At 33.5% G+C, this 16,333-nt stretch overlaps 1 protein-coding gene across 8 annotated transcripts in view; it reads right to left on the bottom strand.

Moving 5' to 3' along the window:
• Positions 1 to 16,333, bottom strand: part of LOC102528082 (sodium channel protein type 2 subunit alpha) — a 272,534-nt gene that overhangs the window by 38,777 nt on the left and 217,424 nt on the right. For all 8 annotated transcript variants that reach the window (XR_012072636.1, XR_012072635.1, XR_012072639.1 and 5 more), the window contains 3 exons: positions 12,253 to 12,491; positions 6,578 to 6,751; positions 4,329 to 4,685 (listed from right to left, as the gene is read on the bottom strand). Coding sequence is in view for 3 of the 8 variants with exons in the window: in XM_072961091.1 (XP_072817192.1) it covers positions 4,329 to 4,685; positions 6,578 to 6,751; positions 12,253 to 12,491 (770 nt within the window). In the remaining 5 variants the exon portion in view is untranslated. The remainder of the gene's footprint in view (positions 1 to 4,328; positions 4,686 to 6,577; positions 6,752 to 12,252; positions 12,492 to 16,333) is intronic.

Raw genomic sequence — 16,333 nt, 5'->3', positions numbered from 1 at the left:
TTCAGGACTTGATTAATAATATCCATGAATCCCTGATTATTTAGGCATACAGAACAGAAAAAGGATACAGCTCTAAAGGGGTCCAAAGACAAAAAGTAAATAGTGCAGAAGAGGAATCCTAGGAAAGATTTTAAGTAAAACATCAGTGAAAAGTATGCTATATTTTTATTATATTCCTTTGTTCCTAAGCTAATAAGGGTTAGAGTTCCTTTGTCTAACCATTTACATGTTAGTCTAACCAAAGGTAGAAGAAAAGTAAAAACTTATAAGATCCAACAAGGACTGCACATAATTTTGTGAGTCTAAACTGGTATCTTTCAACTGCTATACCATGGCTGCTGACACTCACACTAAGACCTGCTCCTTTACGTCTGAAATTTACCAGTAGTTAAGTTTTATTGTGATTTGCTTTGAATTTATTATTTGGATGAAATAAGAGGTGAAAGAGAAAAAATTAAAGGGTACATTTTGGTTTTTATTCATAATAAAACTGAATTTTGGTATCATAATTGTTCTCTAGATTCGATTTCTTAAGGTTTGTTAATGAACTGTCCTTGTCAGTTCATTAGGAACTTTTTCTTGGCATATATTAATCAACCTTCCCAGAGTGAGATCTAACTTGTAGGTCCTCTTCAAAGCACTGAAATAGGTATTTATTTGTTAGTGTGTCATTTACTGTTATATTTATATGGCCCTCTTCCCTTTCTCCTTAGAATTATTATAGTTTTGGGTAAGAATCAAGTTTCTGTCAATTTTCTCAGTGCAAAGCTTATAAAACTGCTGTAAGGAGTCAATTAAAGAATCCATGAGGCCGTCACAAAGCTTCTGGAACATGGTAAACCCTTGAGAAAGTTCAGCCGTGAGTATTATCGCTGTTACTATGATCCAACCCACCCTACACAATACTATCTTTCAGTTTACCTTTTTATTCCAGAAATGTTTGTGTGACCCAAGCTAATCTCTTATCTAGACCTCCTTGGTTACCAAAGGATATCAGTCTGCACAACAGCTGACTAACGTGGTTGGTGTGATCAAAGGCAATTTAAGGAGATACAGTTCAACAAGCTTATTCAGGGACTGAAACCTGAAATCCAGTTTCACATGTGTTCATGGACAGACCTGATAACTCATTGGGTAAAAATGACTCTTTCTCTTGTCCCCCAAATTAGTCTCTTGGCATAGAAAATTTACCATAATTTGCATTTTGGGTTCAAGATTGAAATATATTGCATGCATCAATACTTTTTCCATCCTGATTCTTAATTTCCATCCTAATTCTTAGTTGTGAGAAGAACCCCAAATTTTCACATCCCTCCTATGTGCTAATTGTCCCTGCTTCACTCAGAGATAGAGGAGGCTGGTCGGCTACTTTTAGAAGTAGTAATCTTCAAAAACTTGTATTCTCTTTTTGCATTACCTGCCTTGAACCTATAAAAAGAATTTCTGGCCATAGTGTTAGCAAAGCAAAAATCCTTGGCCTGAGAAAAAGCAGTCTGTGGCCTCTGTCTTGTCTGTGGACTAGGCGGTGATTCCTCACTGTGGTCGAGCAGCATACGGGAGTTTATGTGTGTTAAAAGGGAGTTACATCAGCTTGTCTTTGGGGGACTTTACCCTTTTTGGTGAGGATAAGAAGGAAGCATTGTAGGAGGCAGTGCATCAAGTTCATTCACCTTATTTAAGTAAATGTGATATGAACACATTTCCTTAATAGTGGTAAACATGACAGGTATTATTACTATCTTAGTTACTACAGAAATATAACCAGGCTATCACAAAAGGAGGAATATTTTTAAACTTACAGTAAAAAAAAAAAGGAGGTTCTTTAAATTTTTTAAAAAAGGGTACAGAATTTAAATTTATGTCAGTAGATGGAAATTATTATTTTATGGACTATATCCCTTTATGCATATATAGCAATCCAAATTAGTATTAAATGTCATCCATAGGTATGAATACCTCCTGAAATTCTCTTTTCTCATTCTCCTTGCAATTACATGTTAGAGAGATGTGTTTTATTTCAGTAAACTAATAGATAATATGTGATATGTTGAGTTTCCTTCCTCTTTAAATTCATTCTGGTTTTTTTACTACATAAATTCTGCCAAAATTCCACTTCTTATTGTCACTTTCCTGATAAAAAGCCATCTGTAGCTTTGAATTGTCTACAGAAAAAAATCCAGCTTTGTTATTCACAGTCAGCCTTTTCATAAATTAAACTCTACACAGCCTGGCCCCTAACTTACTTTCTGCTACTCGCTCTATGAATTCCCTGTTGCTGTCATAAAGGATTCTGTTCTTTTTTATTCTCTTCTTCCAGTGTATGCCTAATATACAAATGAAATCAAATCAAATCTATAGTACAAACCTAATGACCTTTTCTTTGTTTCTCTTCTCTGTAAGTTGACTTACAATAATTGTGTTAGTTTCAGGTGTACAGCAAAATGATTTGATTATATCTATATATATCAAGACATTGAATGTATTTCCTTGTGTTATTCAGTAAATCCTTGTTGTTTATCTATTTTATATATAGTAGTGTGTATTCGTTAATCCCCTACTCCTAATTTATCCCTCCCCTTCTTTCCCCTTTGGTAACCATAATTTTGTTTTCTATGTCTGTGTGTCTGTTTCTGTTTATAGATAAGTTCATTTGTGTTATTTTTTAGATTCCACATATAAATAATACCATATAATATTTGTCTTTCTCTGTCTGACTTACTTCACTCAATATGATAATCTCTAGGTCCATCCATGTTGCTGCAAATGGCAATATTTCATTCTTTTTTATAGCTAAGTAGTATTTCATTGTATATATAGATGTGTGTATATGTATATATATATAGGTCTTCTTCATCCATTCATATGTGATGGACACTTAGATTGCTTCCATGTCTATGCTATTGCAAACAGTACTACTAAGAACATTGGGGTGCATGTATCTTTTTGTATTAGGATTTTTGCCTTTTCCAGATATACAACAAGGAGTGGGATTGCTGGATCATATGGTAACTCTGGCCAACATTTTGACAGCAACCTTATGATAGAACCAGAGCCAGAACCACCCAGATAAGCTGCTCCCAAATTTCCAATCCACAGAAACTATGAGATAATTAATAAATGTTTATTGTTGTAAGCTACTGTTCATAATTTGGGATTATACACTGCTTATGTTTCTTGTTATTTTAATAGGTCAGAATTACCTAAACTAATACTAAGGAGGTTGAAATCTTGGGATAAATAGAAGTCAATGATGGCCTTTTGCTTATTTTCCCCTCCCTTTCTTCTTCCCCTGGGGAATTGAAGGTCACTTTTATGTAAAAGAAATTAAGGCTATACATTGCATACTTTAAAATGGTTATGACAGTCCTCATTCTATTCCACTGGATTGGGACCTAATCAAGCAAATTCTTTGTAAGAGCCTGATCCCTCTCACAGAATCTATTGTCCTTTTTTCCTCAACCACTGTGTCCACTGCTCCCTGGCTTGGGACAATCTACCTTTCTTCTTACCAAGCAAAATCTTACATCCCAATTAAAGATATTTCAAGCCTGAAGCCTTGACAAAGTCTTCCTTGATTATCCTTGCCATTGTAAAGCAATGTTTCCATCTTGTGAACTTGACATATAACACTTCACTTTCACATTTTTTCACTTACTAGTTCTATTTTTACTCCTGTTTGAGTAAATGTCATATCACTGTGCCATATATATCTTCCTATCATTCCATTGCCTCTAGGAAAGCACAGATGTATTGGGCATGATTCATTTTACACAGAAATAATAAATGATTCTTGAGTCAGTGTTACTTGTTCATACTGTAGTTTCTGGGCACAAAATACCTTATGTGCTTTTAATGGACTGAGATGATCACTAATTTTTTAACTCTAATGTGTTAGGAAATCCAAATTTGAATCATTTTCAAGTGAAACTATTGTTAGGACTTATAAATAAAATGAATGACTGTTCTTAGTAACACTTCAATGCTTTAGTACGAGAACTGAAAGATAAAAGCTAGAAATGGCCCTCTCCACAGAACAATAAGAGGTATAATGATGAACAACTTTGGATCAAAATATGTTTTAAGAATTTACATTACATATCAGCTGTAGATTAATAAAATAAGAAAAAATAAAAATAAAAATAAGGAATAAACAAATATTAAAAAGAGAGTTTATGTGGATTTCAATAGTCTGAACTATATCTGATTTTGCCATCATGAATAATTGAGAATTGATTAAAAATATATATAAAATATTTCTCAGTTGAACATACTTTTTCACAGTTACATTATCTTTTACTGAAAATGAGAGAAATGTTTTTACTACATACCACTAGGTTTCCAATCACCATGACCATCATGAAGACAGTAAGGCACATGGTTTGACCAGCAACCTCCATGCAGTCCCACATGGTCTCTATCCACTCTCCACACAGAACCCGGAACACAATTAGGAAGGAGTGGAAGAAGTCATGCATGTGCCAGCGTGGGAGTTCACAATCATTGGAAATCTTGCAGACACATTCTTTGTAGCTCTTACCAAAGAGCTGCATGCCGACCACGGCAAAAATGAAGACAATGATGGCCAACACCAAGGTGAGGTTACCCAGAGCTCCCACTGAATTGCCAATGATCTTTATCAGCATATTCAGAGTTGGCCAAGATTTTGCCAGTTTGAAAACTCTGAGCTGGAAACAAAAGCAAGAAGATTGTTACTGCCCTGCATTCTAAAGAATCTGTATATCTATTTATCTCAATTTCAGAGTGATGGATTATTTGTGTGCCATACTATTATCTAGCAAATGTATCAGTTTGATACCATGGGGTATTATTCATTCTGAAATAGTATATATTATAAATAAAATAATTATACAGTATTTATTGACATTTTAAAAATAAGATACACCAAATATTCCAGAATCTTACATAAGCATTTATAATATTCTTTTAATTTTTCTGTAAGGAACATAGCTATCTATGATTAATGGTGATTAATTAGCAGAGGCTGTTTCAGAAACATTATTTAAAACCCCGAAGTGGATATATTTTTTGGCATGCTTGAAATATCATGCTAAAATGACAAGTGCAGACAACATAAACACTTAAATTATATAAGGTACAAGAGAAAAGCCAATTAACTCTTTAAATCTCTTGACTGCTTTAACCTTGCTATATTTTTAGCTTGCTGTAATACTACCCTGTATTTTAAGGAAGATTCTTTATATTCAAATAAGAAATACTTGGACTTGAGTAAAAAACTGTATTTTATCAACCTTTATGTCTTCAGTGACTTAATCAACTCATCATAGTGGGTAAATGGCTCTCCACCACTGTGCTTGACATGTTGGTTGGATTAGTTTGTAGAAGCTTCTAGAATACTATTTATCATTAAACAACATCAGCATTTTATTTCTGATACTTCAGTAAATGTCAGGCCAAGAGCAGTGCATTATTTAATGGCAATTAAGTGACCCAAAGGAGCAAATGTAAGCATGAAAATGTTTAATTTATTCCCAGAGAATAATTAAGGCAGAAGAGTCTGATATATTAAGCAAGATACTAATGATATTATATGCTTTCTATATCCCTAAACTACATTACATTATCACAAAGATTTACTAAACTTTTTAAAAGTAGTTGCCCATATTTCCTTGTTATATAATCATTTCTAAAAAGTTTTGCTTTTTTTGTATCTTTCTAGATTCAACTTAGATTCATAGCTATCCATGAAGACTAGGAAAGGAAATCATAGCTCTAAGGCTCTTGAGACAAATAGTGGTAGGGGAATTTCTAAACAGACTTCACAACAAAATCTTGAGGCTAATCATTATTAAGATAAGTTGCCTATAGGAACCTGTCTTTACTAACTGTATACAACCTCTGTTATTTGAAAATAAAATCACAAAAAGAGTCAACTCAAACAGCACAATAAAACATATCGAACTTCAAATGGAAAAGTGTCAAGTGACATTCTGTTTATTAATTTTAAAAGATCCATAAACTTATGAAATATAAAGACCAAATGAAAGACTCTTTCTTTAAAATTAACAAAATAAACAAAATTAAGCAACTCTTCTTGAAGAGTGGATTTGGTAACTTCCTGACTGGCTGAAATAGCAGACATATGGAAGCTCTGTCCCTTTTCCTTGTACAACTCTACACAGTCCCAAGTCTTAGCGTCTATGGAGACAAAGTGGGCAACTTCATAATTCCTGAGCCTCTGGTAGAAAGATGAGCCCATCCTAAGTCCCAGTCAAGCCATATTATGGTTAAACATACCCCTCAGAGCTGAGAGATACATATCGTGTTAATTGTGATTTGGGTTTATCTATCACTCCCTTTTTCTCCCTCCTCATTAGCCTTGCCATTCAATTACTAAGGAGAGAACTGTTGGCTGTTCATTTGAATAAACTTAATCTATTCATTAAAACTATGATGAAGAAGAAATTACCATGTACTATGTTAGAAATGTATTCAAATCATATTAAAACTATTGGAAACCTTGTAATTTTTACTAGATAAGAGTGACAATTAATTAAATTATTTATAAAAATATTATGTTTACTCCCAGTTAATTTACCAGCCGAAATGATCGAAGAACTGACAATCCTTCCACGTTTGCTAAACCAAGTTCCATTAAACTAAGGCTCACGATTAAACCATCAAAAATATTCCAGCCTTCTTGAAAGTAATAATATGGATCCATGGCAATTATCTTGAGAAACATTTCTGCTGTGAAGATCCCTGTGAAAACCTAAATGAGAAATGTTTATTACATGAGTGAAGACTCTTGAAAACAAATAACTATTGAGCAATTTAATTTACTTCCAACAAATCATAACTTAATCCTGAATTTCAAAAATTGGTTTATATATTCAAATCCATATTTAATTATTTACTATTTTTAAGGTTCACAAAGTGATGAAGAATACAACAATTAAGAAAATAAAATTATTATTATTATTATTATATTCTTAAATGAAAGGTTCAGCTAACTCATTGTGGTCAGCTTCTTGGGTCTCTCCCTAGCCTTCCAAAAACTCACCAAATAATTACCTAACAGTTTGGTTCCCTCTCGTGGCCCTGCAGGCAAGACTGGTGCTAAGAAGGTTGTATTGGCTGTAATAAACAAGATCACCACTAGCCCTATAGATTAAGAATGCGTTAAAAAAAAGTTTATTTTCCTGGCCAAGGAGAAGCAGCATTCTCCTTTCTCCATTTCCTTTCTCTACAAGTATTTCAAACTTTCTCCTCCATGTCTTCAATCATTTTTCTTTATCCTCCACTCTCAGTACTTCCACATCTTAGAGGTAATGGAAGTCAGCCAACCTGAAATTACTTATATCTTCATTATATCTACCAAATTACTTACACTCGTACCATGTTTTGGTTTGGTTTTTTCCTGTTAAAAATGAAAGACATGTCCCTGCTTTGCTCTAGTTTCTCCAACTGCATTATGTATTTCCTTTGGTCTTCTCAACGAATTCACTTTCTCAATTAATCTGTAGTTTTAAACTTCTTCCTGTAATGACTGCTTTCTGTTGGATTTTACAGGAAGCAATAGATATTCAGTCCCTCTCCACCTTAAAACTACCACCAGCATTATCAAAGAAACTCTCCTTGTATTCTACTTCCCCCGTTAGCTACCACTATCTGTCCTTTCCTCATGAGCCAACTTCTTTAAGAGTTTGTGTGCTCGTCTATACTCATTAGTTCATTTCTTTAACTTACTCCATAAAAAGTCCAGAATTTACCTTACCACTTTCTCTACACAACCTTGCTTCTCGTCTGTTATTTGCTAAGTCGGTAAATGGAATCACTCTCTCCCTCAGTGGCCAACTCAGCAACCTGAGAGTCTTACTAACTTTTCCAAATACCTCTTGAATACTTCAAGTTGAAATTCATCCATGCACATTATTACCAGTTTTTTCTCTCTTTATCATTGCACACAATTCCATTGTTTGAATATTCTATGAATATTTCAATAATTTATAGAACTTTTTGTCTCTTTTCCAAGAAATCTAGGCACCCAATCACATGTGCTAATATTTTCATATATTTTACACTGACATATGCTATAAACCCTTGCTTTAAACAGTCTTTTAAAGAAATTAAGGAAAAAAAGACAGTATTTCCTATTTACCCACATCTATTCATTTCTAATGACCATTATTCTCAGATTCAAATTTCCATCTGATATGATTTTCCCCTCCAGCCTGAAGAACTTCCTTTAGCATTTCTTGTAGCACAATTCTAGTGCAACAACTTTCTTCTTGTTCTGTTTATATTAAAATTCTTTGTTTCATACTAGGTTTTGAAAGATAGCTTCCCCATAGAATAATGGCTTAACTTCTTTTTTTTCTTTCTTTCATCAAGCCACTTTTTTTTAACACCTTTTTTCGTGGTATGGTTACTGAACAGTAAACCGCACATATTTCAAATGTACAATCTGACGAATTTTGATAGATGTATACACCAATCAAACCACTACCACAATCAAGATACCTAACATTTCCATCATTCCCCAAGAAGTGCAGTTTTTGAATTCCATCAGGCCACTTTCTTATGTCCTGAACTGTTTCTGATGAGATGTTAATCCCTTGTATATATGTATATTTTTTCTGCCTGCCTCCAAAAGTTTCTTGTTTTCACAGCTTGACTAAGATGTGCCCAATGTAGTTAATTTTATTTATATCTTTGTGATGTTCACTGAAATTTTATAAATTAATATTAAGGTGGCTAAATTAACACTTCTCATCAATTCTGAGAAATTTTTGGGCATCATTTCTTCAAATATTTGTTTTGTTCCATTCTGTCCCTTTTCTCCCTATGAGATGAAAATGAAAATGAAATATGAAAATATTTTGCAAACATTAGACAACTTGATGTTGTTCTATAGATTAATGAGATTTAGTTCATTTTTCCTCTCAGTTTTTTCTGCTATTCAAATTGGATATTTCTATCAATTTGCTTTAAGTTCAACAACACTTTCTTCTGATATCTGCAATTTTCTTTCAAACTCATCCAGTGAATTTTTCACTTCAGAATTCATACTTTTCAGTTCTAATTCTTTTTTATAGTTCCCATTTTTTCCTGCTCATGTTTTCTGTTTATTCTTTATGACCATTTTTCCTTTAAGTTGTTAAACATGTTTATAATAGCTCCTTTAAAGTCCTTTAATGTTAATTTTAGTAATTTGGTCATCTCTGTATCTATTTCTACTGAGCAATTTTTTCTCTCAACTATAAGTTATATTTTCCTGTTTCTTCATGTATCATGTAATTTTTCATGTGATGAGAATAATGTGCTGTAGAGAATTTTGATTTAATTATTTTCCTCTGAAGAGTACTGACTTTTGTTCTAGCAGGCAGCTCAATTATAGGTTGGCCAACTTGAACGTATGGTAGCTTGGTTTAATACTTAACTAGGGCACAGCTATTTTGGTTTGCTCTTTGTTCTAGTTGAATCTTCTGGTTCTCTGACATAGCCTTTACTCCTTAAGTATAATCCATCTGGGGCTTCAAAGGAAAGTCCAAGGTCTCTGCCCAATTTCTCCATCTTGGTCAGCTTTGAATTCCAAACTCTGTTGGGAAGTATTCTCTTCTGTTCTATTTTTTGGAAGAATTTAGGAAGAATTGGTGTTAATTGTTTAAATACTTAGTAAAATTCACCAGTGAAAATATCTGGGCCTACACTTCCCTTTGCGGGAACATTTTTCGATTACTAATTAAATTTTTACTTGTAAATTTTTTCAGATTTTCTACTTCTTTCATCAGTTTCAGTGGTTTATTACTTCTAGGAATTTTTCCATTTCATCTAGGTTATCTAACTTATTGGTATAAATTGTTTATAGTACTCCTTACACTCCTTTTTTATTTCTGTAAAGTCTACAGTGATGTCCCTTCTTCATTCTCGATTTTAGTAATGTGAGTCTTCTCTCTTTTTTTCTTGGTAATTCTAGTTAAAAACTTGTCATTTCTGTTACTCTTTTCAAAGAATCCTTTCGAGTTTGTTGATTTTTTTCTAATGTTTTCCTATTCCCTATTTCATTAATTTCCACTCTATTCTTTATTATTTCTTTTCTTCAGTGAGCTTAAGCTTTAGTTTGCTCTTCTTTTTCTGCTTTCTAAAGATGAAAGTACAGATTATGGATGTGAGATATTTTTTTTTACTACAGGCATTTATAGTATAAATTTCTCTCTAAGCACTGTTTTAGCTACACTTTGTAACTTTCAATTTTGCGTGTTTTCATTTTCATTCATCTCAAAGTATTTTGTAATTTTTCTTGTGATTTCTTCTTTAACCCACTGGTTATTTACAAGTATGTTTTTAGTTTCCACATATTTGTAAATTTTCCAAATTTATTTCTGTTTATTGATTTCTAATTTCATTCTATTTTTGTGAGAAAAAGTACTTTGTATGATTTCAAATTTTATGTAAGTTTAATGAGGCTTGTTTTATGACCTAACCTAGAGCTTATTCTGGGGAATATTTTATATGCACTTGAGAAGAATGTGAATCCTGCCTATGTATCTTCTACTACTCCAAGATTCATTTCAAATACAGATATTATTTTCTTTAACACATAAGAAAAGACCCACTATGAATTGTCCATTTGTTGTTTATGTCTTTCCAGCATCTACTCCCTCTTCTTCTAGTAATGGCAGACCTAATTTTTTTCTTCATAACTGTACTCACTTACTCTGTCCAATGATGAGACAGGTTCTGGTTTGGCCAAATAGGGCATTCTAACCTTAGAATCAGGTTAACTGCCTGGCTTAGAAATGGTCATGTAACTCCAACCAGGCCAATGATATTCAGTTCTTGGTCGTTTGTTAAAATTACTAGTTAGGACACACAATCCCTCTGCTTAGGGAGCTGTGTTGGTAGGATAAAAGTTAATAGAACTTTGCCACCAATAGAACACCTAGCCAGAGATGAAAGAAACATATCGGGGGAGAGTTAGCTAGAAGCTGACTCCCAGTGATATTGACTGAAAACCTGAATCTAGCCAGATTAAAATCTGGAGGAGTGCCCAAATGGACTTTAGTTACCTGAAGTAATGAACTGTCTTTATTTTTGCATAAGCCCATTTGAGTTGTTTCCTAATACCCACCTTCATAAAGCTTCCTTTCATCCCTTGTTCACTTTTGAGAAATAATGTTGAAGAGATTCCTATATAGGTGAAAATTTGGACTAGGTAACGTTATTGTCCTTTCCTAAAGTTCTATGATTTTTGACCACAGCTTTAAATAGTCTCTGAAATCTTTCAGAGTATCTGATATAGTATTCAGAGCTTCCATAGCTCTGTCAGTTTCTCATGGGTACAGTTTTCCTCATTGTATAATGGAGACATTCATAGCATCTGCCTTAGGACTGATTTTATGGGAACCAAGGGAAAGATTTTATGTAAACCATTTAGTACAGTGCCTGGTACAAAGTAAGCGGTCAGTATATGTTAACTCAATCAGTTAAGACCTATCTGGACTATAATTTTAAAAAACAGTGGTTACTTCAGAGCCTAAAAATATTGTATACTATACTTCAGAATATATTATTTACTATCTATATATAGCCTGTTTATATGTTTATTTATTAAGTTGGGAGGTTTATGAGAACTTAATAAGCCTCTTTTATTGATATTAATAAGTTTTTGTTCCTTGACTTTATTCATTTTGTTTCTTTGTAAAAGAAACACTTTGATTTCTGTCACTCTACCATGTATCCAGTGAATGTTAATACAAAATTTTAAATAAAATATATGCAAAAATTCATCACTTACAAATTCCTAAATTTACAGGACAATTCAAACAGAAATAATAACCTCTATATGATATTTCCTCTCCCAGAAATCCATCTTCAGGTATGTACAAATGGTATTTCAAAATTATCTGACTTGGCATATTTTATAATTTGTTTGGCAAATGTAGACATGTCTAAAAGAATCTATTTTAAATACCTGAGGAATACATCAGGGTTTTATCATAGACCAGTGTCCTTAATTCATAATAATCTTTCTAATGAATGGGCAATTTAAATTTAATTATAAATCAAATTATACATAAAATCTTTGAATCTTTTCCACTGCTTAATTGTAGCAATATATTTTTGTTATTAAAAAAGTGATGCTAAACTTTTTCACTATCCAGGTATACATGGCCAATTAGTTCATATTTAGTTTAAGAGTGATATGTGAAGTTCATTAAGGCAATCATGAACTCTTTCAAAAGCAGAGAAACCCTTAGTGAGCCTTACCAGGTTCCCAACAGACAGCACACTGCTGAACTGCTCTGTCATGGGATAGTGCTCCATGGCCATGAAGAGGGTATTTAAGACGATGCAGATGGTGATGGCCAGGTCAACAAATGGGTCCATCACGACCAGATTGACGAGATGTTTCACTTTTAGCCATGGCTTACAACAGTCCCAAATCAAACACGTGTTAGCAAATTTATACCAGCAGGGTGGGCATTTCTGTCTGGATTCTTCAAGTTCTGGAAGAAAAAAGTTAGAATACTTATGAAAACTGCTTACTTCCTATTTAGCAGACTTTGGTTTAAATTGAAAGTAATTTTAAAAAAATCTAAAATTGTTAAAAGGCATTATAGGTTAATCTGATGGTGGAGCAGAAAAACACTTAGAATGGATTAGCTGTCAGAAGTGTGGGCACAGAAGGCTAGGAAGCATTTCAAATTTATCTTGGCTAAACATAATTTCCAAGATTCTATCTACAATTTAAACTGATAATTATCTTCAAGGCTATCAGAAATTAATGGGTAGGACTTATGTTAAGTATACTTAAAGCTTATCTATGTTCCAGATAGAGCAAGACATATATTATCAAAGAACTCCTCTTGGAAGATGTCTTAAGAACCTTTATCAGTCTTGCTGAATCTCAGTTTCTTGGATTAGATGTGTTTTATTGGATATTTTAATGAGATAGCTTTGTCAATGTCACTAGTCTTAATTTTAATTTTTTAAAGCTTTTTAAAGTTTCTAGTTATGCCCATTAGATACAGGCCTGTATATTAAACTCAACAAGATTCCTTTTCTCTACATTTCTTAATTTAACTAGGGGGCACAGAAGAAGAGGAACTATCCATCTTAAGAAACTGAGATATTCATGGTTTCATAAAATGGGACTTATATACTGCTGGTAAAATATGAGAGGATTTTAGGTGGAACATATGTAGAATTCATAAATTTTCATGGTATGCATTTATTTTAATGTATTAAAAATATATAACTATCATATCAAACCTAGTATATAAAATTTCATACTAAAGTACATTTACTTTAGAAAAAATTATGATTTCAAGAATTTCAAGTAAATAATAGGAGATTGAAGACAGAAATGCACAGATCTTTAAAGTGATACTGAAAACTCTGAACCTTAGTAAATACTGGCAAAGAATTTGGGGGAATTAGGAAGTGGGAAATTATCTACTATCTTCCTTTGGCATGTTCATCTCTTAATCAACTCTTGAGTGGGAAAGGATGCAGAAGTTGTTTTCTGCCAATAGCATCGCTGCACATTCTTTTACCTCCTCTGTCAAATATGAGAACACCACTTATTAGCACTAAAATAGAGGGAAAGATTCTTTGTTCATCCATAGCATAGTTGACTCTGGTTGGTCACTTAAGGATTACTACTGTGGCAACTGAAATATCCCTCCAAACCTGGTACAGTTTACTAGGAACTGAACTTTTTAAGGGAGTTTATGCAATGGACAAATACAACTATAAGTAGTGAGTTTTTTGCTTTGCTGATAAACACTGACTACTAACTAACTTTACCACTTCCCTAAAGCAAATTAATTTTCTGATTATTTTTAACAGAATTTCATTACAGATAGATTCTTCATTTGTCTCTTTAGATACTGAAATTCCTAAAGCACCCAGTTTATTTCCATTTCTCCTATGTAACTTTGTAAACAACAAAGAATAGCTGAGTTGTAAATCAGAAGAAAAATATAAATTTAATTATTATGCAGTGTTTTGTAGATGCTCTTAGGACTCCCAAATAAACTCATATTTATACTAAAGGTAAAAAGACATTATCACTTACAGTAAACAACAAAAGAGAATTAAAAAAAGCTCTTTGTGTATGTAGTGAGAATAAATTTTTTTTTAAACACTACTTGTAGTTTAGTAGATAAAGAGAAGCAAACAGAAACTCTGTGGGAAAAAAATAAATCAGAGAAAAGTTTAAAAGGGAAAACTCAGCCAATGTTGCTCTTCTTGACATCAGGAGAAAGCGGAGCAGAGTTGTTAAGTTCTAAAATAAAATCATTCAATTATTCATGCTAAAAAAAAAAGAACCTCACATTTTGAAACAAAACAAAGCACTCAGGAGAGAACTACAGCCATGTCTCCATTATTCCTGGGTGGGTTATCCCCACTGAGAATCATTTACAGCCCGATTTAGATCTTTGGCTGGCTCCCCTCAATTCCTCAGGTGTTTCTCACCTCACCTTCCCATCATATTTCCCAAGGACGTGACCAGGAAATATTTCCATGGTTTATGTATTTTAAATGCTTGAAAAGCAAACAATTCATTTTTGCTTATCTCCTGCAGTTTCATTAAGTAGGAGGCTATTCGTTACCCTGGACAATGGAGACCTAGCTGTAGTTCAAAAGAAGGAAAACAAAAGTTGCCAGCCTGGATCAATAAGCCTGGTTCAAAAAAAAGGAGAGGTGAACTAAACTGTGATTAGACTTAGAAGAAAGGATCCCCACATAAACAGATTATGTCAACTTAAGACATCTTTTCACCATTATCACAAACAGAAAAGGACTATATTAAAGACAGTTCTAGTTGCACATATATGTTATGTATTGCTAATAGCCAGCCTTGGTCAATGCCACATTCAAAGTGTTTAGATAAAGTTGAATAAAGAAAAGTATGCTTTTCATTCTATATACAAATGGAAAAACAGAATGAAAACTCAGCCATTGTTCCTCACAAAAATGTAGTTAAAAGCTTTGCAGATGTTAAAACCAAACACTCAGTCTTCTGCTTCCTGAGTTACACTTATCTCTAGGACATCCTTTTCATTCTAAGCAATTCCATGAGGTACATTTTCATGGAGGGTGATGCGGGTGCTCTCATTTTTAACTCCATATCTTAATTAGTGGACCAGTCCAATCTTGTGGTGGGCTGATGTTTTTTAAGTAATTTCCTAAGTTAGCTCAAACTTAATGCTATCAGAAATGCAAAGTAGGACTGTTGATTTAGACTTACCCTGTCTCCTTCTCTGCTTCTTGCTTTAGGGAGCAGACATGCTGCTGACATCGGTAGCAGAACCACTGGCAGCTTCCTCTCAGTGGTTTTGCTATGGCAAGGAGCAGAAGACCAGAGAATCTTCAAAAGATTTACCTGGAGGGACAGGGAGGAGCAAGCTACTGGCAGCTGGGGGGGAAGAGGGAGTGCAAGCTAATGCAGGCGAGGTTGGGGAAGAACGTACTGAGTTTAATATTCCATAGGAATCAGTGAAAAGATTTCTGATATTGCATTAGGACATTACGAAAATTGGGTCCTGTAGTAACGGACATGGCCATCTACACTGTGAGATTTTCCTGGATGTGACTTTTAGGCTTTTGGTACTTATATTATCATGAGATCTTTGCATTCAGACTAGAAAAGAATTATTCCAAGAATCTTTCCAATATCAAGAGGAACTATAACTAACAGTAACAAAGCATATGTACATGCTCGCTGGTTCTTTCATTCTCCACTTTCTTTTTCCTCTTACACATCTATATACACACACACACTCACACACTTGGGAGGGGAAGAAAAGAGAGGGGCTGTAAAAGAGGAAGGGAGAGAAGGGAAAAGGAGGGCAAGGGAGGAGGATAGAATATATTTTGTATGAAAGCATTTTCCAAGTTGTTGAAGCTGATAGTTGATGTTTGAATTCACTTACAGTATGAAAAGGTGCAAACATGTGAATTAACAAAACAACAATAAAACAACTAATAATAATATTTATTGACTGCCTTCTACATGCCAGGTGCATAAGTGCTTTATGTATGAGGCCTTATTTAATCTTTACAACCTTATCTTAAACATTATTATCCATACCTTACTGATGAAGAAACTGAAGTATAAAATCACAAACTAACACACAGAGCCAATAACTGATCACAGATCAAGCTGTCCCCAAAGTTTTTATTTTGGCGTTAAGATTCAGACCTCTAAACATTATATTAACTATTCAGGTATAAGCTGTAACCAAAGAGAAAGCTGATATATTGTAATACTCTGGTCAAAGAAAGGCATAAGTAGTTCTATAAAATTTTGAAAACTTTGCTTCAAAGAGGTTAATATCAA

This window comes from Vicugna pacos, chromosome 5 (genome assembly GCF_048564905.1).
Source record: "Vicugna pacos chromosome 5, VicPac4, whole genome shotgun sequence".
Classification (NCBI taxonomy): Eukaryota; Metazoa; Chordata; class Mammalia; order Artiodactyla; family Camelidae; genus Vicugna; species Vicugna pacos.
Note: the sequence above shows the minus strand (reverse complement) of the source record. Positions and strands in the feature narration are given on the sequence as shown.